Genomic DNA, 21,339 nt, shown 5'->3' with positions numbered 1-21,339 from the left:
AATTTATTTTTATAGAAAATTTTGTCAAAATTTTATTTGTATAGAAAATTTTGTCAAAATTTTATTTCTATGGAACATTTTATCAAAATTTTATTTCTATAAAAAATTTGTATTTTTATAGAAAATTTCTGGAGAGGTATGTTTTGCAAAATCTACCAAAACATCAAGAATTCTACCAAACATAAAACAAATCTACCATTTTGGACAGAATTCTATCAATTGTGGCAACCATGGATGCCACACAGCCAGTATCACGGTAACGAAAAGAAAAAGATCAAAATGCTTTTGTAATCTTGCAAAATCGTATAAAGTCGAAACGTCGATTTTCCAAATTTTCCTAACTTTAATATTCGACATTTCCAAATTTTAAAACTTCGAAAAGCCGACATTCCCAAATGATTTGATCTTTCCAAATTTTCAAAAAAGTCAATTTTTCTACATTTGGAAGGTCGACTTAATTTTTATTAGAATCGCTAAAATACTACTACTATGGAGAATTGCCGATTATTATCTCGCAATAGTAAGATCAAGAATCTATTATACCACATCCAAAACTTATTTAGTTTTGTTTATACAACACAGTTTCGATTCCACATAACTAAAAATCCTTGTAAATTTGTCTCTCTCTTTTTTAGCCCCAAAATTTCCTTCGTGAATTTTTCAATATTCATGGAAAATGTAAGAAAGTGAATCATATAACATACAATCATTCAATTCAATTTGTAAGACCTCACATAGACAAATGGCACTGGGATCAAGAAATCCACAAGTAAGAAATGAGTCATCATCATTGGTAAAAATGGGATGCAGAATCAAATACTGAACCACCTATTGATAGTAGATTGCATTTGCAGTCGATGGGACTTTTTTGTATTCCATGCACAGCCATTTGTGGTAAAGTAATGTACAAGACCATCCCCCCAACAACATAAGAGGGGGAAGGTAAGATGTATGACCAAAGGTATATAGCGGCCTTGGGCCTTGTTTGGTTCACATGTAGCGGTGAATCAAATCTTAGACGACAAAACCCAATCATTTGCTAACTAGAATTATTAACCACCTAGCCAGGGCAATGTGATGCACACTCAATGTTACTGAAGCATAACACCCACATTTGTTCCCACATAGACCAGGCAAATAAGACCTTTGTGGTAAACCTTATCAATGCTTACAAGATGACGTTTTACATCAAATTGTCATGGTTGACAACAATCAGTGGCCAGACTAAAAGATCAAGGCCGAAGGGGATGATTTAACTATGGGGAGGGGGGAGAATAAAGAGATTAACTTCATATACTCACTTGTTCCGAGAGCTCATATTGGTCCAGCTGTTTGTTAGGTTTTATTGTAAGTTATTGAAAAACCTTCAAGGATTTTTTTTTTATCACACAATTTCTCCAATACACTTTAGATTTGTATTGAAAACATTTTCACCATCAAATAATCTTTCCAGAAAACATGATTGAATAATTTCACTCTCTGAATCGGAAAATGGCACACTCACACTCACTGATTTCGGATGAAATTTCAAAACTGGAAATTTTCACTTTTTATTCGCCTGTGGCTTTTCAAAGCTTTTTGTATAAAAATTTGATAACGATAAGTATACGATTTTTATTTATTTCCTTATTTATATTGTAACAAATTCAACTTTTAACAATGTAAGGGCAGACTATTTGCACCACTGCTTCTTTGTCTGATGAATTGCTTGCAAAAACATACACTCTCGAAAATGCAAACCTTGTTAGCCACTCGCCCATAAACGTACGAATTCACTTTAATTTTTTCTTTTCTCAATGAGCCACACTTCAGTTTATTGTGTAGATTTGGATAATCAAATTTTCTATTGAATTAAATTGGAGGAGGAGAAATAAAATCTAAAAAAATCAACTGAATCCGCTGTTGGCTACTGTTCCTGGTTTCTACGTCTCGATTATCAGTTCGCTTATGACACTTTGTTGACAGTTGCTTTGCAGAATAATCGAAATTGTTTTGACATTTATGTCGAAGTAATCGATAGTATTGAGATCTGTGCAATCGATAACTAAGCGGAAACCTTAAAGGAGGCTTGAGACGATGAGAACTCGTTTTCTCATATGTGGCAGAAAGATGGTTATATCCCATCGTACGCTTGTTTTGCGCTTTACAGACGACAGTGCTTGTGTCGAACATATCCCATATATTGTGCACATTATAAGTTAAGTTCGAAGGCATAATCGATACTACTGCATGTTTATGGGATCGATAACACATTTACCTATTATTAAGTCATTGCCGACAAGTCGTATCGATCCGGCACACTGTAAGACTCTTTACAAACACCGACATTCCCTCCGGAATAACTGATAGTCTGTAAAGCGCATTACAGACTATCAGTTATTGCGGACGAACATATCTCATATATTGTGCACATTATAAATTAAGTCCGAAGGCATAATCGATACTGCTGCACGTTTATGGGATCGATAACACATTTACCGATTATTTAGTCATCGCCGACAAGTCGTTTCGATTGGCCACAATAGATTCTTTAGAAACATCCCTGCCAACGTTTTTTGAATTTGGGGGCGCTTCTGAGAATCCCCACTACGTCGAAAACAGTCGCATACGATATCCAAAACTCCTCGGAAAAGCGCCGTCACTATTGAGAAGTTGTACCACGCCAAGTTACTACAAAAAGTATCGCATGAGTGCAATTATTAGGTTCCCTTCTGGATACATGTAGAAGGACGCCAATAAGAGCCCCTTCAAACAATCAGACAAAGTGCATTTGAAGATAGTTGTAAAAGAATCATTGTGATCAAGTAAAACACGATTGTTTACATGTTTATTAATTATATTAAACATTTATAAATTCTCATAAATATAACATTTAAAAGACTATCACATCACATTTAACATATTTTTATGCATTAATAAAAGATTGAGGTTGAGTTACAACCCTGCTAACTTTTTTTGAATTTGGGGGCGCTTCTGAGAATCCCCACTACGTCGAAAACAATCATATACGACATTAAAAACTCGTCGGAAAAGCTCCGTCACTATTGAGAAGTTGTACCACGCCAAGTTTCTACAAAAAAGTTTCTCATCAGTGCAATTATTAGGTGCCTATTTAGATCAATTTCGAAGGACGCCAATAAGAACCCCTGCAAACTATCAGAAAAAGTGCATTTTAAGGTAATTGTAGAAGAATCATAGTGGCCAATACCCTGCCAACATTTTTTGAATTTGGGGGCGCTTCTGAGAATCCCCAGTACGTTGAAAACAATCATATACGATATCAAAAACTCGTCGGAAAAGCGCCGTCACTATTGAGAAGTTGTACCACGCCAAGTTACTACAAAAAAGTTTCGCATGAGTGCAATTATTAGGTGCCTTTATAGATCAATTTAGAACGACGCCAATAAGAGACCCTCCAAACAAACAGAAAAAGCACATTTTAAGATAGTGGTAAAAGAATCATTGTGGTCGAGTAAAACACGTTTGTTTAGATATTTAATAATTTGATTAATTATTTACAAATTCTTAAAAATATAACATTTATACCCTGCCAGCATTTCAAAGTTCCATTTCAACCTCATCGTTACCACAGACTCGTAAATGTCACTTCAACCATCATGAAAAGGTACATCAAAAAGTACATGCAAGTAATTTGCCATCCCTACTGTTAAAAAAGCCCTTTTTTTTGTGAAACGCCAAGCGCAACCAGCTTGTTATATTTTAATTAAATAAAAACGAAAATAAAGTTCTGAAAACATAGATTATACGCTTAAAATTGTGAAAGGTATATTGGTGAACAATTTAGTGATTTTCCAAATGGAATAAAGTGATTGTTTTTCAGATATTTTACAGACACGCTGCCTCCATGGAATAAAAACACTGGTTGATAGACGCAGCAACATGTAACTCGCTACTTGTAACTCAACATCATCATTAATGCCAAAAATTATGTTAAATGTAATGTGATAGTGGTATAAATGTTATATTTTTAAGAATTTGTAAATGTTTAATCAAATTAATAAATATCTAAACAAACGTGTTTTACTCGACCACAATGATTCTTTTACAACTATCTTAAAATGCACTTTTTCTGATTGTTTGGAGGGTCCCTTATTGGCGTCGTTCTAAATTGATCCATAAAGGCACCTAATAATTGCACTCATGCGAAACCTTTTTGTAGTAACTTGGCGTGGTACAACTTCTCAATAGTGACGGCGCTTTTCCGACGAGTTTTTGATGTCGTATATGATTGTTTTCGACGTACTGGGGATTCTCAGAAGCGCCCCCAAATTCAAAAAATGTTGGCAGGGTACCACTATCACATCACATTTAACATAATTTTTGGCATTAATGATGAGGTAGAGTTACAAGTAGCGAGTTACATGTTGCAGCGTCTATCAGCCAGTGTTTTTATTCGATGGAGGCAGCGTGTCTGTAAAATATTTGAAAAACAATCACTTTATTCCATTTGGAAAATCATAAATTGTTCACCAATATACCTTTCACAATTTTAAGCGTAAAATCTATGTTTTCAGAACTTTATTTTCGTTTTTATTTAAATAAAATATAACAAGCTGGTTGCGCTTGGCGTTTCACAAAAAATAAAATGGCTTTTGTAAAAGTAGTGATGGCAAAATACATGTATGAAGTACATTTTGTACTTTATGATATGCTGCCCCCCATCACAGTAGGATGGTTGTAGTGACATTTACGAGTCTGTGGTAGCGATGAAGATGAAATGGAACTTTGAAATGCTGGCAGGGGTAAAACACGATTGTGTAGATGTTTATTGATTTGATTAAACATTTATAATTTCTTATAAATATAACATTTTTCGGTTTATCTCATCACATTTAATATAATTTTTTGCATTAATAAAATAATGACGTTGAGTTACCAGTAGCAAGTTACATATTGCAGCGTCTATCAGCCATACATATTGCAGCGTCTATTTTGGAAAAATATTTGAAAAACTATCACTTTATTCTATTTGGAAAGTCGAAAATTGTTCACCATATACCTTTCACAATTTTAAGCGTAATATCTATGTTTTCAGAACTTTATTTTCGTTTTTGTTTAAATAAAATATAACAAGCTGGTTGCGCTTGGCGTTTCACAAAAAATAAAATGGCTCTTCTAACAGTAGTGATGGCAAAATACTTTCATGTACATTTTGTACTTTTTGATATGCTTCCCCATCACAGTTCGCGATGGTTGTGGTGACATTTACGAGTCTGTGGTAGCGATGATGATGAAATGGAACTTTGAAATGCTGGCAGGGAAGTTGCAAGTTACATGTTGTAGCGTCTATCAGCCAGTGCTTTTATTTCCAATGGAGGCAGCGTGCCTGGAAAAATATTTAAAAAACTATCACTTTATTCCATTTGGAAAGTCAAAAATTGTTCACCAATATACCTTTCACAATAACAAAATATACATGCAGCAGTATCGATTATGCCTTCGGACTACGAACTTATAATGTGGAACTTATGTGTGGGCACTGTCGTCCGGATAAACTTATAGTCTGCACGGAGCATTACCGTGTGGCCAATCGATACGAATTTTCGGCCATGAATAAATAATAAATATTAAGAATAAATCGACGGCATAATCGATACTGCTGCATGTTAGCAGTATCGATTATGCCGTCGATTTAACTTATAATGTGGCCAACATCTGCGCGGTTGAAAAAGACTGTTTTTCATATGTTTGGCTATAAACATATGTTTGGAACACAAATTTTTAAACACAATATTTTTGAGTGCAAGCATATAATGTTCATAAACTAGCATAACATGTTTGGGACATATATGTTAATATGTTAGAACATATTATGTTTGGGACATAAAATGTTTGTAAATATAATATGCTTGAATGCAAACATATATTAGTTTAGAAATAGCCTATAAACATATATGTGTTCAGTAGCTTGGAGCGCTATTAACAGGGAGCGATATTGAATTAAGTTGGTGGTTGTTGCTTGTTATTACAAAATTAACATTTTATTTTTCCTTGGGCAATTGATCAGCTACTTCTTTGATCCTTACAAACTGTGTGGTCCGCTGTTCGAATCCCCGTCCGGCAAAAGTTAAAATTAAAATAAAAAAATCATAAAATTGAATAATTTCTTCTACAATGTTTGTATTACAGAAAAAGGTGCTAAGAACTAAAAAATCTCGTGGAAGTGAGAAAGATGTCGGGGAATATACAATTGGGCAGAAACAAAATTTTGAGCATTCAGGTCGAAAACCTATGTTGTTAGCACCTATATTACCTGTTTATTTTCATAATTCATTATGATTGTAAATATATAAATAAATAAATAAAATTTTGAGCACAATATTGTTTGGGAGATTTTTTTTTAAGCGTATAATATTTTTGGGTGCAAAATGCTTCCAAACACATTATATGGTCACATAATAACATATTGTTTTTTGGAAGACAACATTATTGAATTTGGATGCAAAAATACAAAATGTTTGGAACTTAGAACCACTTCGAGACCGCATCTTGGGCAGCCCTGGTGACAGGTTGGCGTTAGACGAGTTGGCCCGCAGATTGGTGGAGGGGCGAGGTCGGCGTGTGGGGTCATACTCGGTTGCTGAGGACCGATACGTTATCAGGGGTAAACTCAGGCAGAGGAGGCGCCGGGTGATGGAATTCAGAATGGCACAGCGAGAGTACAACATAAATCCGAGGGGGCTGGCTCAGCGCATAATTGATGGTGTAGGCTGGGAGCCGAGAGACGCCCTTTTCATCAGAGAGGTAGAGGAGCGTTATGAGTCCATTTTTTCAGCTCCTTCTAGTACTGATGAGGCCGCAATTGGTGATGGGTATGATGAGGTTACAGTTACGTCGGAACCATTTACCAGAGACGAGGTTGCAATGTCGTTGAGGGCCATGAGGAACGACACGACGGGATCACGCTGAGGGTGTTGAGAAGCATGAATATCAACAGTTTGCTGTTGTTATTTAATGGGTGTATGCTTCTAGGATACACACCGGAGGCCCTCAAGCGAAGCAGAACGGTACTGATCCCGAAGGCGCTTAGCGGGGAGTCGGGTGCAACGACAGACTGGAGGCCTATTACCATCTCCTCCATGTTAATACGCCTAATGCACAAAATGCTGAGCAAGAGGTTTGAGCGCGTGCCGATTTGCGGAATGTAGCGTGGTTTTAGTCGGCTCGACGGGTGCGTCGCCAACGTTGCAGTAACCAACGCGATCCTAAAGATAATGAGGAGAGAGGGGCGTCCAATGTGCTTAGTTTCATTGGACGTCTCTAAAGCGTTTGACAGCGTCTCGCATTCCAGCATTGAGAGGGCAATAAGGAGCGTGAGGCTGGACCCGAGAGCAACGCGTTATGTCATCAACAACCTGCAAGGTGCTACGACAACGTTTGATGGTGGAGGCAGCTGGGTGCCAGTTAACAGAGGGGTCAAGCAGGGCGACCCGATTTCCCCAATGCTGTTCAACATGATGCTGGATGAGGTGGTTATGGCGTTGGATAAATACTCAGGCGTGTCGGTGGGTGAGACCAACGTGAAGGTTCTGGCGTATGCGGATGTCATCCTCTTGTTCGCTCGCAACGCGGAGGATGCCGAACGGATGGTGGAGGGGGTTCGGCAGTTCCTGGCGGCAAGAGGATTAAGGATCAATCCAGCAAAGAGCCACGTCATAAGACTGGAAACAGTACCAAGTAAGAAGAAGGTACTGGTTAGCAGGGAGCCGGTGAGATGCGGTGAAGAGTGGATTCCGGCGGTTGAGGTGTCACAGTCCATGCGATATTTGGGGGCTGAATTCACACCATATGGCGAGAGGACGTGTGCAGCACATATGCTTTTCACGCATCTGCAGAGGATCAAGAAGGCCCCCTGAAGCCGTCGCAGAAGTTGCGTGTGCTGCGGGATTACCTGCTCCCAAGATATGTGGCTTTCATCCAGCAACCAAACGTATCCAGAAAAATACTTAAGGAAGCTGACAGGAAAGTCAGAATTCTTGTGAGAGAGGTGCTGCGTATGAACCCCTTGCGCATAAATCGATTATGCATGCGCCCGTAAAAGGGGATCTTGGATTAATGTGTCTGGCGGAGCGAATCCCGGGAATAATGGATAGAAGGGTCAGCCGGTTGATGGAAGAAGATGTGACGTTTCGAGCAGTAGTAGAGGTGGAAGGTACATGGAGGCAGAGGATTGCGGCCATGGTACAACCGGTGAGCGGCAAGAGAAAGAACTTGGAGCATCACGCTGCGCTGCTCAATGGCTCTATGTCGGGCTGTGGTGGTCTCAGGCAGGTAGCTGCCCATAGGGAGTCGAGTAGATGGGTGTATGAGCCTCCACCCTTCTGGTCGGGTCAGGACTACGTGAAATACATACACCTAAGATTCAACATGCTGCCGTGCAGAGCGGTCCCGTCCAACCCGACTTCAGCGAGACGTTGCAGATCCCAAGGTTGTGAGAGGCAAGAAACCGTATGCCATATATTGCAGGCTTGCCAAGTTACGCATGCGGACCGCATCAACAGGAACAATTACGTGCAAGATCGGGTGGCAGCGCATGCCTCCGCAAGGGATGGGACGTCTCCATCGAAAAGCACGTCTATTGCCCTGAGGGTCTGAGGAAACCTGACCTCATATTCTCCAAAGGCCCCAGTGTAATAGTATCAGACGTCGCAGTTCATTGGGAGACCGCCGAGCCCCTTGCGGTGTGGTACGAGAGGAAGAGAGAGTATTATTCAACAGCTGGTTTCCTAGCCAGGATTCGTGAGCTGTACCCTAGGCGAGAAGTATTGGTTTTACCCTTCATAATGGGTGCCCGAGGGGCGTGGTGCCAGTTAAACAAAGATCTGATTGCGATGCTGGGACTGGAAGAGAAGAAAGTAGCCAGGGAAGCAGTGGCTGGGGTTCTAAAAGGTGGCATAATAACGCATGCAAAGTTCATGAGATGTGTGTGGGCAGACCGGTTTGGAGCTAGCAGGGTGTTCATGAGGGATGGAGTCTCGGGCAGGTTTAATGGAGATGACTAAACCAGCGGTGGAGACTGAGATGAGAGCAAAGGTGCACGACTACCGAGACAGAAGTGTCGAAACATGTTATGAAATTAACACTTTCTTTATAATTGCAATATAATTTATCCTTGTACAAAATGAAGTTTCATAGTAATTAAGTAGCTTTATTGTATTAGGGTAGGTTTTGTATGAATAAATAATGATTTAAATAGCCAAATGTCTAGTCATCTAATTAGTGACGCGCATGAATGAATTAACGAGATTCCTACTGTCCCTATCTACTACCTAGCGAAACCACAGCCAAGGGAACGGGCTTGGAATAATTAGTGGGGAAAGAAGACCCTGTTGAGCTTGACTCTAATCTGGCAGTGTAAGGAGACATAAGAGGTGTGGAATAAGTGGGAGATATTGGTCTTCGGGCCTTTATCGACAGTGAAATACCACTACTCTTATTGTTTCCTTACTTACTTGATTAAGTGGAACGTGTATCATTTCTTACGGGTATATTTATATATCTTATGGTATAGGGGTTTGATGCAAGCTTCTTGATCAAAGTACTAAGAGTTTGTTATATAATTGTAAACAAATCTCGATGAGATGATGGTATTTCGGTGCTATTGTCATATTTGAAATTTGGTATAACTCCTAATACCCTGCCAACATTTTTTGAATTTGGGGACTCTTTTGAGAATCCCCACTACGTCGAAAACAATCATATACGACATCAAAAACACGTCGGAAAAGCGCCGTCACTATTGAGAAGTTGTACCACGCCAAGTTACTACAAAAATGTTTCGCATGAGTGCAATTATTAGGTGCCTTTATAGATCAATTTAGAACGACGCCAATAAGGGACCCTCCAAACAATCAGAAAAAGTGCATTTTAAGATAGTTGTAAAAGAATCATTGTGGTCGAGTAAAACGCGTTTGTTTAGATATTTATTAATTTGATTAAACATTTACAAATTCTTAAAAATATAACATGTATACCACTATCACATTACATTTAACATAATTTTTGGCATTAATGATGATGTTGAGTTACAAGTAGCGAGTTACATGTTGCTGCGTCTATCAACCAGTGTTTTTATTCCATGGAGGCAGCGTGTCTGTAAAATATCTGAAAAATAATCACTTTATTCCATTTGGAAAATCACCAAATTGTTCACCAATATACCTTTCACAATTTTAAGCGTATAATCTATGTTTTCAGAACTTTATTTTCGTTTTTATTTAATTAAAATATAACAAGCTGGTTGCGCTTGGCGTTTCACAAAAAAATGGCTTTTTTTACAGTAGGGATGGCAAATTACTTGCATGTACTTTTTGATGTACCTTTTCATGATGGTTGAAGTGGCATTTACGAGTCTGTGGTAACGATGAGGTTGAAATGGAACTTTGAAATGCTGGCAGGGTACTCAGGTATGATCCAATTCAAGGACATTGCCAGGTAGGGAGTTTGACTGGGGCGGTACATCTCTCAAATAATAACGGAGGTGTCCCAAGGCCAGCTCAGTGCGGACAGAAACCACACATCCCTGCCAACATTTTTTGAATTTGGGGACTCTTTTGAGAATCCCCACTACGTCGAAAACAATCATATACGACTTCAAAAACTCGTCGGAAAAGCGCCGTCACTATTGAGAAGTTGTACCACGCCAAGTTACTACAAAAATGTTTCGCATGAGTGCAATTATTAGGTGCCTTTATAGATCAATTTAGAACGACGCCAATAAGGGACCCTCCAAACAATCAGAAAAAGTGCATTTTAAGATAGTTGTAAAAGAATCATTGTGGTCGAGTAAAACACGTTTGTTTAGATATTTATTAATTTGATTAAACATTTACAAATTCTTAAAAATATAACATTTATACCACTATCACATTACATTTAACATAATTTTTGGCATTAATGATGATGTTGAGTTACAAGTAGCGAGTTACATGTTGCTGCGTCTATCAACCAGTGTTTTTATTCCATGGAGGCAGCGTGTCTGTAAAATATCTGAAAAACAATCACTTTATTCCATTTGGAAAATCACAAATTTGTTCACCAATATACCTTTCACAATTTTAAGCGTATAATCTATGTTTTCAGAACTTTATTTTCGTTTTTATTTAATTAAAATATAACAAGCTGGTTGCGCTTGGCGTTTCACAAAAAAAATGGCTTTTTTAACAGTAGGGATGGCAAATTACTTGCATGTACTTTTTGATGTACCTTTTCATTTGTTCACCAATATACCTTTCACAATTTTAAGCGTATAATCTATGTTTTCAGAACTTTATTTTCGTTTTTATTTAATTAAAATATAACAAGCTGGTTGCGCTTGGCGTTTCACAAAAAAAATGGCTTTTTTAACAGTAGGGATGGCAAATTACTTGCATGTACTTTTTGATGTACCTTTTCATGATGGTTGAAGTGACATTTACGAGTCTGTGGTAACGATGAGGTTGAAATGGAACTTTGAAATGCTGGCAGGGATAGAGCAAATGCTGACTTGATCTCGGTGTTCAGTACACACAGGGACAGCAAAAGCTCGGAGTTTTTAACAAGAGGTGTCAGAAAAGTTACCACAGGGATAACTGGCTTGTGGCGGCCAAGCGTCCATAGCGACGATACGAATTTTCGGCCATGAATAAATAATAGGTAAATGTGTTATCGATCCCATTTAAGTTAAAGGGCACCTTATACGGTCGGATAAACCTTGCGACACAACACGTTGCAGTGACAAATCCGATAGTATAAGGTCATGTTCGCATGTTGCGGGGACGTGTTGGCATAAAATCAAAAGAACTTTGATTTTTTCTGGTTGGGTAGCACAAATCATTAGGTGTAAGGGGATGTTCGCCAAACATTGTCAAAAACAAATCTATTTTTACACTAAAAACAGGCATTTCTGCAATGTTAAATTAATGATATATTGCCAATTCTGGTTGGAAATTAAAGAAATATACAAATGCAAATCAGAATTATTGCAAAAACGTAGAAAAATTCCACTTCCATTCAATGGAAAACCAGGCAAGAGGTATTTTGAAATTCATAAAGTAATTTGTAATATATTAAATGTGGATTACTTCAGAAATCATTGTTTTGCAACATATAATCGGATTTTTATTATGTTCTTCCATTTTTTCAGTAAAAAATTGTTTCTCCTATAAAGGCCGGTACTATGTTCATTCTTGCGAAAAATTTTTATGGAAACCATTATTTCGCACATAGAAAGCGGCGTTTTTTTAGGTAGCTTGGAGCGCTATTTTACAGGGAGCGATATTGGATTAAGTTGGTGGTTGTTGCTTGTTTTTACAAAATAACATTTTATTTTTCCTTGGGCAATTGATCTGCTATTCCTTTGATCCTTCGTATAGTTTCGGAACAAAAATATGGTCCGTGTTTGATTTATAAACCCGCACAAATAGTTTTTAATAAATAAATTATTTCTTAATTCACATTGCAAATGGCGCCGTGCTATAAACGTCAGTTTTTCAACACGAAAAAACAAAGTATCACAAATGGAAAAAAATTCGCAAATTTTTCGCATTTTTTGGTTTTGTATGGAGTTTCAACGCGAAAACCGAACAGAGTACCGGCCTTTACTCTTCATACATCTTCGTTGCATGTTTATGCTTCTTCTTATTTTTTCATGTTGTCATCATATTTGTTCGTGCAGTGTAAGGGCAAAACTTGAACGAACACACAACAAATAGACGAACCTCTGTCGTAGTGTTTATCCGACCGTCTAAGGTCCGCTTAAGTTGACGGCATAATCGATACTGCTGCATGTTAGCAGTATCGATTATGCCGTCGATTTAACTTATAGTGTGGCCAACATCTGGGATATGTTCGATTCGGATAAACTTATAGTCTGGACGGCGCAATATTTGAATCCCGTGATTTTTTTTACGGGATCCCGAAATATTCGTGGTTCTTTAAATATTTTAAGTAATAACAATCAAAAAATTGTAGTCCGTTAATCTAATGTGGTTTAATTCAAGTTTATTAACAAGAAAATAACATACGTGTAGTGTTCGCTTTGCTCGTTGAAAGTCGCATTTATAAAAGCTAGAAATTTAACAAGTTTGGTTTAATTTTCGGAATCCCGGAAAATCCCGTGATTCAATATAAAAAAACCCAAATGACAACCCTAGTTTGGATACAAATACAATTTTCATAGATTGGACAATATATCACGAGTTGGGAACTTCTTACAGAGTTGTTTTATATTTCGCCACCACTGTATGGAATATGACAGCTGTTAATTTGGTTGTCAAATTGACGCTGTTTTGTTTTGATTGTTGGTCAATTGGGGGACGGACTTGATTTGTGGTAGTTTCGGTTTTGTGTTTTATATTCTGCTGCAAAAATTCTTCCACAGAAATTAAAATATTGTGCAAAAACTAGCAAATCTAAGATTTTTTGAGAAAAAAAACGCAGATTTCGTTGTACTACAACACAACAAGAAGTGATTGCATCTAAAGATTGTAAAATAAATATCGGGTTAATCAAATACAAGGAAAGTGCAAACAGACTATTTCCCTCAAATTGTTGGTGGGGCTTTTTTGTTTTTGCCACAATTGCTTTTTGCATTGCTGTCGTAGATTCAAAATAAAATTTTCTATTAAATCGACAACTTAATTACAACGACAATGGATGATATCAAATTGGCCAAGGTAAGTCATCGGAAATAGTGACAAAGATAAAAAACATGAGGATAGCATACTGCAGGTAAGGCGTTTTCGCACGCACATGCTGTATACAATAAGTTTTGCGTCCATATGCTATTGGTATTTTTGGTTTCTTCGGCAGGCTTTGTTGACTGAGTCATTTTAACTCAATGCTAAAAATACTCGAAAAAGAATGAAACTATCGTTCGTATCAAATTTTACAAGGACAATAGGCAATTTCACATATATAAAACTCCATACTGCTTCAATGTCTACAGATTCCGCCTATCGGCCCTTATCCTTGTATACGCTTCATTCATACATTCTTTATCCTGTCGTATACACACATATAATATGGTGCAAGTGTATCTACAGGTGTTATATTGATTTTCCAAAGTTGGAATTTATAAGACTATAGCTATGGCAGATTTTTCACAGAAGTGGGAGGGAAAAACTTAGCAGCGACCACTTTGGACGATATTTCCACATCAGAGTACACAGTTGACGCTGTGATCCAATACAGATAAAATAGGGCAAATCTCGTCGAGAACAGTCGGATAATGAACTTGATATTGGTAATAACTCTGAGAAAATCAAATCTGTTAATCTTATAACACAAACAAGTTAACATTTTCTTTAAAAGCATTCAAAAGTAAAATTAGTCCCAATATTCGTCTCAATTAAGTAACATTGCTTCATGTTTCTTCCATCAATGCTTGCCATAAATGTCTATTGTTAAAGTTGTTCTAATGTCCATGGACATCGAAAATGCATATAACTGCTAAAGGATAGATTTACTAGCAGAAATATTAATTGAGGCAGAAATTGAGCCGTCTTTCATGAAAACCATTTTTTTATCCAATCGGACTTTAAAGATGGGAAAAGTGGAAGTGGTGGTAACAAATAGCCTACCACAGGACAGCTGTCTGTCCCCCTTCTTCTTCAATATTTACACAAAAGACCTACATCAAGTTGATGATGATAAAACAATGCTATTTCAATATGCCAATGACTTTGTGATTGCTACTTTCCATAAAATCTTTGAAATTGAAATTTATCTCTCAATCCAAGGAAGTCAAATTGATTTGGATATTTCACTTTCCTTGGGAGAGTTCTCTCAAATTCCCTCTCGGATAGAGATCACCACAGTAAGATTGTAAAATCAATAGAACCCGTACCTCACATCAGTCAAAGGTAGGCTTAGTCCTAAAGTCGCACTCAATCCATACAAAAGTCTAGTTAGGTCAAAACTCGAGTATGCCCGTTCTACGACTTCCCACAGACCTAATTAAATCAACAAACGCATATCTTCTTTCCAAAACAACTTTCTTCGCAGATGCTTGGGACTATTAAAAACTACACCTGTACATAATTTTTTCGTTCTCGCAAATGAGTTGCCCACAGATCAGCGGGGGTCTTTATCTTACGGCTAAGGAGATTGTTAACATTAAGTTTTTTTAATCCAACTCTCTATGGCCTTATCTGCTATAATCCAAAAACATACAGCAATGTGTACTGTAAGTTCAAACTCCTTTTTTAACCGACTAGTATGTGAACGGATATGTTAAACATCAAAACTTCTTGTAACACCAAATGTCATCAGAGACAAAAATATCTTGTGTACATATTAAACAAAAGTATCATAATGAATATCATGAATATAAACGGGGTGGTTATATGATCATAGCTACCGATGCATCGCGATGCCTCAGTGAGTACTAATGCTACTGGTTGTGGCGTTCTCATAGTATCTCGGGACCATCATTTCTTTATTCGGATCGAATCACCCACGTAATGTACCTTAGGAAAACTGTGGGCCTTGAATAAAGCTGTGAATGGATACAGAAAATGTACAGATTTCACCGATAGCCCTGCAGCGTGCAAAGTTTTATAGAAAGGTGATAATAGTAATTACTTAGCATCTGAAATAGTTTTGAAGATAGACAGGTCATACATAGATTTTTTTCACATTATTATAATGGCATATTTATACCCTGCGCCACACTGTGGAACAGGGTATTATAAGTTAGTGCATATGTTTGCAACACCCAGAAGGAGACGAGATAGACACAGGGTGTCTTTGGCAAAAATGCTCAGGGTGGGCTCTTGAGTAGATATAGCGACGTCCGTCTGTCCGTGAACACATTTTTGTAAACAAAGTCTAGGTCGCAGTTTTAGTCCAATTGACTTCAAATTTGGCACAAGTATGTGTTTTGGCTCAGAATAGATCCCTATTGATTTTGGAAGAATTCGGTTCAGATTTAGATATAGCTCCCAAATATAGCTTCCGATTTACACTCATATGACCACAGAGGCCAATTTTTTGCTCCGATTTAGTTGAAATTTTGCACAGGGAGTAGAATGAGCATTGTTGCTATGCGTGCCAAATTAGGTTGAAATCGATTCAGATTTAGATATAGCTCCCATATATATGTTTTTCTGATTTGGACAAAAATTGTCAAAATACCAACATTTTCCTTGTAAAATCGCCACTGCTTAGTCGAAAAGTTGTAAAAATGACCCTAATTTCCCTAAACTTCTAATACATATATATCGAGCAATAAATCATAAATAAACTTTTGCGAAGTTTCCTTAAAATTGCTTCAGATTTAAATGTTTCCCATATTTTTTTACTAACATTGTGGTCCACCCTAGTGCTTTCGCCGACTTAAATTTTGAGTCTATAGATTTTGTAGAAGTCTATCAAGTTCTGTCCAGATCGAGTGCTACATAAATGTATGTATTTGGGACAAACCTTTATATATAGCCCCCAACACATTTGACGGATGTGATATGGTATCGAAAATTTAGATCTACAAAGTGGTGCAGGGTATAATATAGTCGGCCCCGCCCGACTTTAGCTTTCCTTACTTGTTTTCAATGAAAAAGCCGACCGACTTGCAAAATATGCTGCAGAAGCCGGAAGAACCTTGAATGTCATGCTTTTACCCAACCAAATGATGAATCAGCTCAAGCAACAAATTGGAGTTGCCTGGAACGAGCGATATATTTATGAATATAGGCTCAATGGCGACAATTTTTTTTTTAATTTTTTCCAACTGTGGTTTTACAATTTCAAAGCATACGCTTTTACAATTAAGATGATTAACCGGCTATAAGTGGATCATTCCTTTAATAAAGAATTTCTAAGAAAAATCGGTTTAGAAAATGACTCAAATTGTGATGTATACAACGTACATGAGACGGAACAACATAGTATTTTTGATTGTAAGAATTGAGAATAGATTTTAAGATTTTTTGAAAGTATATGAACCTGTATGATCTACTTAAATCCATGGATCCATAGATTGATTTGGACGAGCTTCTAGATTTCATTAAGAATGTCAAGATTACGATATAATCCTAAAGTTGGGTAGTTCGCGAACGAACTAGTTCAAGTGAACGGATCACTGAAATGAACGGACTGAACTAGATCACATTAATCGTTCTTTTTCGTTCACCATGTCAGTTCAGCTAGCTAAACAGTTTGTTTGCTCAGTTATTTTTGCTTTCCTTGGCATTGTCATAGTTTTCAGTCCTTAAACTCATATCGCTTTTTGTTGCACATAAATTATTCGGGATTATTTTCGTATTTATTTTTGTGGGATGAATAAAACAACGCAATATACTTGTAATTTATTATGAATTTGAAATGAACCAGAAAAGAACTGGAAACCCCTCACTGGCCGACAATGAACTAGAGAACTAACTGACCGAACTAGTTCACTGACCGAAAAAGAGCTGAAGTGAGCGATCATTTCATTGAACTACAATGCCCATCACTATATAATCCCAATCGTTGATGTTTCCAACGATGCCAAATTTTTCTATTGGGCAGGGTGTTAACCATACACGTCTCAGCCTGAAATAGCAGGTGTCCACTATACATAAACTAATTTAATCCAAAAGGAGTCCCTATGTATTATAGTGTAAAGTATTTCTGTTCAGACCGGGAGAAAGGCTTTTCTAATTACTGATCCAAGCGCTCTTGATAATGAAAATTTCTTGGGCGTTGGATGCCTGCTGTTACTGTTGTTCTATCTCCTTGGATTTTAAATATTTATAATATATATTAAATATTTATATAATATGTATATGAAACTGCATAATTTTTAATGGTTATTAGTATGAGGATATTTAAGAGTTTTTCGTATAAATTTTCTTATATATTTATTTTAACTTTCTTGTCCAATAAGCTCGAATAGATATTGTAATGATATGTAGTTTAAATGAATTGGACATTAACTCTCTAATGCTCAATCCCGCCTTTAGGCGGGCTTCTTTAAATCCGGAAGCATTTCGTAAAACACACCTTAAGACATTAAAAATGGGTAAAATAAAAAGAAAACTTAGTTTAAAACTGATCTAGAGGCTTTGCAGCATATACAGAATTTTACCGTATACATTTTTCTTGATTCGATTTCTTGATTTTGTACCGTTAACATTGAATATTTAATCAGCTGGCAAAAAAAAATGGGACATTAGAGGGGTAAAACAGCCTGAATTGATATCAAACTAACATAACAAAAAGTAAGCTTCGAAGAGCCCGTTGTAAAGAAGAAAAAAAAAAAACACTACTAATATTGTCGTTAGAATTGTTGTTGTGTCCTTGAAACCAGTTTCATATAGTAATCACAGTAATTGTTGTTGACTAAAAACAAGGAATTGTGTGATCGTTCGTCAATCAGGTGAATTCAGCAATGTATCTAACAAAGAATAAAGCCGCTGAGTGGCACCGCCGCCGACCATTTTTTTCCAGTCGACGCCACCGCCGAATATGTCGACTCACCTCGACTCAAATTTAACCGCCAATTAACCAAAAATAAAGATTTAAATCAGAAAAAAGGATTTACAATTGTTCTATTTTTTCCCAACTGATGTACAGAGGTGGTGAAGAAATGGTTCAATTTGGGAAGAATAATACTCGTATATAATTTTCATAAGGAATTAACATAAAAAACCCAAATTGAATCATCTCACCCGGCCAGATCTATCCAAAAGACTACGGAAATGTGTAGTAGCCAGTAACTTCATAGTGTCAATTCCCTTAATCTTCTTGTCCAATAAGTTCGAATAGATATTGTAATAATATGTAGTTTTTTATTATATATTTTATTTTACGAATATTATTTATTAAATTTTCCCACAATATGTTTTATTTTTTAATATATATTTTTAGCTCTTTGTAAATCTTTGACTTTTTAAACTTCTTTTTTTTTTAATTTAGTTTTAATGGATTTGAGTAGTATTCACGGTTGCTACAGTTGGTAGTATTCTACCAAAAATGGTAGGTTTTTAACTATTTTGTAGATTGGTCAAATTTTGCAAAACATTCCTCTAAGTGGTACTTCAAAAATTTCCTCCAGAAATAAAATTTTGACAACATTTTCTATAGAAATAAAAATTTGACAAAATTTTCTATAGAAATAAAATTTTTCTAGAGAAATAAAATTTTGACAAAATTTTCTAGAGAAATAAAATTTTGACAAAATTGTCTAGAGAAATAAAATTTTGACAAAATTGCCTATAGAAATAAAATTTTGACAAAATTTTCTATAGAAATAAAATTTTGACAAAATTTCCTATAGAAATAAAATTTTGACAAAATTTTCTATAGAAATAAAAATTTGACAAAATTTGCTATAGAAATAAAATTTTGACAAAATTTTCTATAGAAATAAAATTTTGACAAAATTTTCTATAGAAATAAAATGTTGACAAAATTTTCTATAGAAATAAAATTTTGACAAAATTTTCTATAGAAATAAAATTTTGACAAAATTTTCTATAGAAATAAAATTTTGACAAAATTTTCTATAGAAATAAAATTTTGACAAAATTTTCTATAGAAATAAAATTTTGACAAAATTTTCTATAGAAATAAAATTTTGTCAAAATTTTCTATAGAAATAAAATTTTGACAAAATTTTCTATAGAAATAAAATTTTGACAAAATTTTCTATAGAAATAAAATTTTGACAAAATTTTCTATAGAAATAAAATTTTGACAAAATTTTCTATAGAAATACAATTTTGACAAAATTTTCTATAGAAATAAAATTTTGACAAAATTTTCTATAGAAATAAAATTTTGACAAAATTTTCTATAGAAATAAAATTTTGACAAAATTTTCTATAGAAATAAAATTTTGACAAAATTTTCTATAGAAATAAAATTTTGACAACATTTTCTATAGAAATAAAATTTTGACAAAATTTTCTATAGAAATAAAATTTTGACAACATTTTCTATAGAAATAAAATTTTGACAAAATTTTCTATAGAAATAAAATTTTGACAAAATTTTCTATAGAAATAAAATTTGGACAAAATTTTCTATAGAAATACAATTTTGACAAAATTTTCTATAGAAATGAAAATTTGACAAAATTTTCTATAGAAATAACATTTTGACAAAATTTTCTATAGAAATAAAATTCTGACAAAATTTTCTAAGAAATAAAATTTTGACAAAATTTTCTATAGAAATAAAATTTTGACAAAATTTTCTATAGAAATAAAATTTTGACAAAATTTTCTATAGAAACAAAATTTTGACAAAATTTTCTATAGAAATAAAATTTTGACAAAATTTTCTATAGAAATAAAATTTTGAAAAAATTTTCTATAAAAATAAAATTTTGATAAAATTTTTTATAGAAATAAAATTTTGACAAAATTTTCTATAGAAATACAATTTTGACAAAATTTTCTATAGAAATAAAATTTTGACAAAATTTTCTATAGAAATAAAATTTTGACAAAATTTTCTATAGAAATAAAATTTTGACAAAATTTTCTATAGAAATAAAATTTTGACAAAATTTTCTATAGAAATAAAATTTTGACAACATTTTCTATAGAAATAAAATTTTGACATTTTCTATAGAAATAAAATTTTGACAACATTTTCTATAGAAATAAAATTTTGACAACATTTTCTATAGAAATAAAATTTTGACAAAATTTTCTATAGAAATAAAATTTTGACAAAATTTTCTATAGAAATAAAATTTGGACAAAATTTTCTATAGAAATACAATTTTGACAAAATTTTCTATAGAAATGAAAATTTGACAAAATTTTCTATAGAAATAACATTTTGACAAAATTTTCTATAGAAATAAAATTCTGACAATTTTCTAAGAAATAAAATTTTGACAAAATTTTCTATAGAAATAAAATTTTGACAAAATTTTCTATAGAAATAAAATTTTGACAAAATTTTCTATAGAAATAAAATTTTGACAAAATTTTCTATAGAAATAAAATTTTGACAAAATTTTCTATAGAAATAAAATTTTGACAAAATTTTCTATAGAAATAAAATTTTGAAACAATTTTCTATAAAAATAAAATTTTGATAAAATTTTTTATAGAAATAAAATTTTGACAAAATTTTCTATAGAAATACAATTTTGACAAAATTTTCTATAGAAATAAAATTTTGACAAAATTTTCTATAGAAATAAAATTTTGACAAAATTTTCTATAGAAATAAAATTTTGACAAAATTTATAGAAATAAAATTTTGACAAAATTTATAGAAATACAATTTTGACAAAATTTTCTATAGAAATACAATTTTGACAAAATTTTCTATAGAAATAAAATTTTGACAAAATTTTCTATAGAAATAAAATTTTGACAAAATTTTCTATAGAAATAA

General features: G+C 34.5%; 2 protein-coding genes and 2 long non-coding RNA genes across 10 annotated transcripts in view; 2 read left to right on the top strand and 2 right to left on the bottom strand.

Annotated features, from left to right (window-relative positions):
• The window catches only part of LOC142237596 (DENN domain-containing protein 1A), a 113,109-nt gene extending 111,161 nt beyond the window's left edge, over nt 1-1,948 (bottom strand). For 6 of the 7 annotated variants that reach the window (XR_012722521.1, XM_075308951.1, XM_075308952.1 and 3 more), the window contains exon 1: nt 1,302-1,948. Coding sequence is in view for 6 of the 7 variants with exons in the window: in XM_075308951.1 (XP_075165066.1) it covers nt 1,302-1,318 (17 nt within the window). In the remaining variant the exon portion in view is untranslated. The remainder of the gene's footprint in view (nt 1-1,301) is intronic. The other variant, XM_075308954.1, reaches the window with a different exon arrangement.
• A 1,587-nt stretch (nt 1,949-3,535) lies between these two features.
• LOC142237661 (uncharacterized) lies at nt 3,536-4,053 on the top strand. Its single transcript, XR_012722539.1, has 2 exons — nt 3,536-3,784; nt 3,842-4,053. It is a non-coding gene; the product is annotated as an uncharacterized LOC142237661 (long non-coding RNA).
• A 6,729-nt stretch (nt 4,054-10,782) lies between these two features.
• LOC142240618 (uncharacterized) lies at nt 10,783-11,169 on the bottom strand. Its single transcript, XR_012723333.1, has 2 exons — nt 11,068-11,169; nt 10,783-11,010 (listed from the first exon to the last, which is right to left on the bottom strand). It is a non-coding gene; the product is annotated as an uncharacterized LOC142240618 (long non-coding RNA).
• A 2,132-nt stretch (nt 11,170-13,301) lies between these two features.
• Mtmr6 (Myotubularin related protein 6) overlaps nt 13,302-21,339 on the top strand; it is a 112,094-nt gene continuing 104,056 nt past the window's right edge. Inside the window, exon 1 of the mRNA XM_075310292.1 lies at nt 13,302-13,676. Within this exon, the coding sequence (XP_075166407.1) occupies nt 13,653-13,676 (24 nt within the window). The 5' untranslated portion in view covers nt 13,302-13,652. The remainder of the gene's footprint in view (nt 13,677-21,339) is intronic.

This window comes from Haematobia irritans, chromosome 5, assembly GCF_050003625.1.
Source record: "Haematobia irritans isolate KBUSLIRL chromosome 5, ASM5000362v1, whole genome shotgun sequence".
Classification (NCBI taxonomy): domain Eukaryota; kingdom Metazoa; phylum Arthropoda; class Insecta; order Diptera; family Muscidae; genus Haematobia; species Haematobia irritans.
The sequence above is the reverse complement of the archived record's forward strand: the minus strand, read 5'-3'. Positions and strand labels throughout refer to the sequence as shown.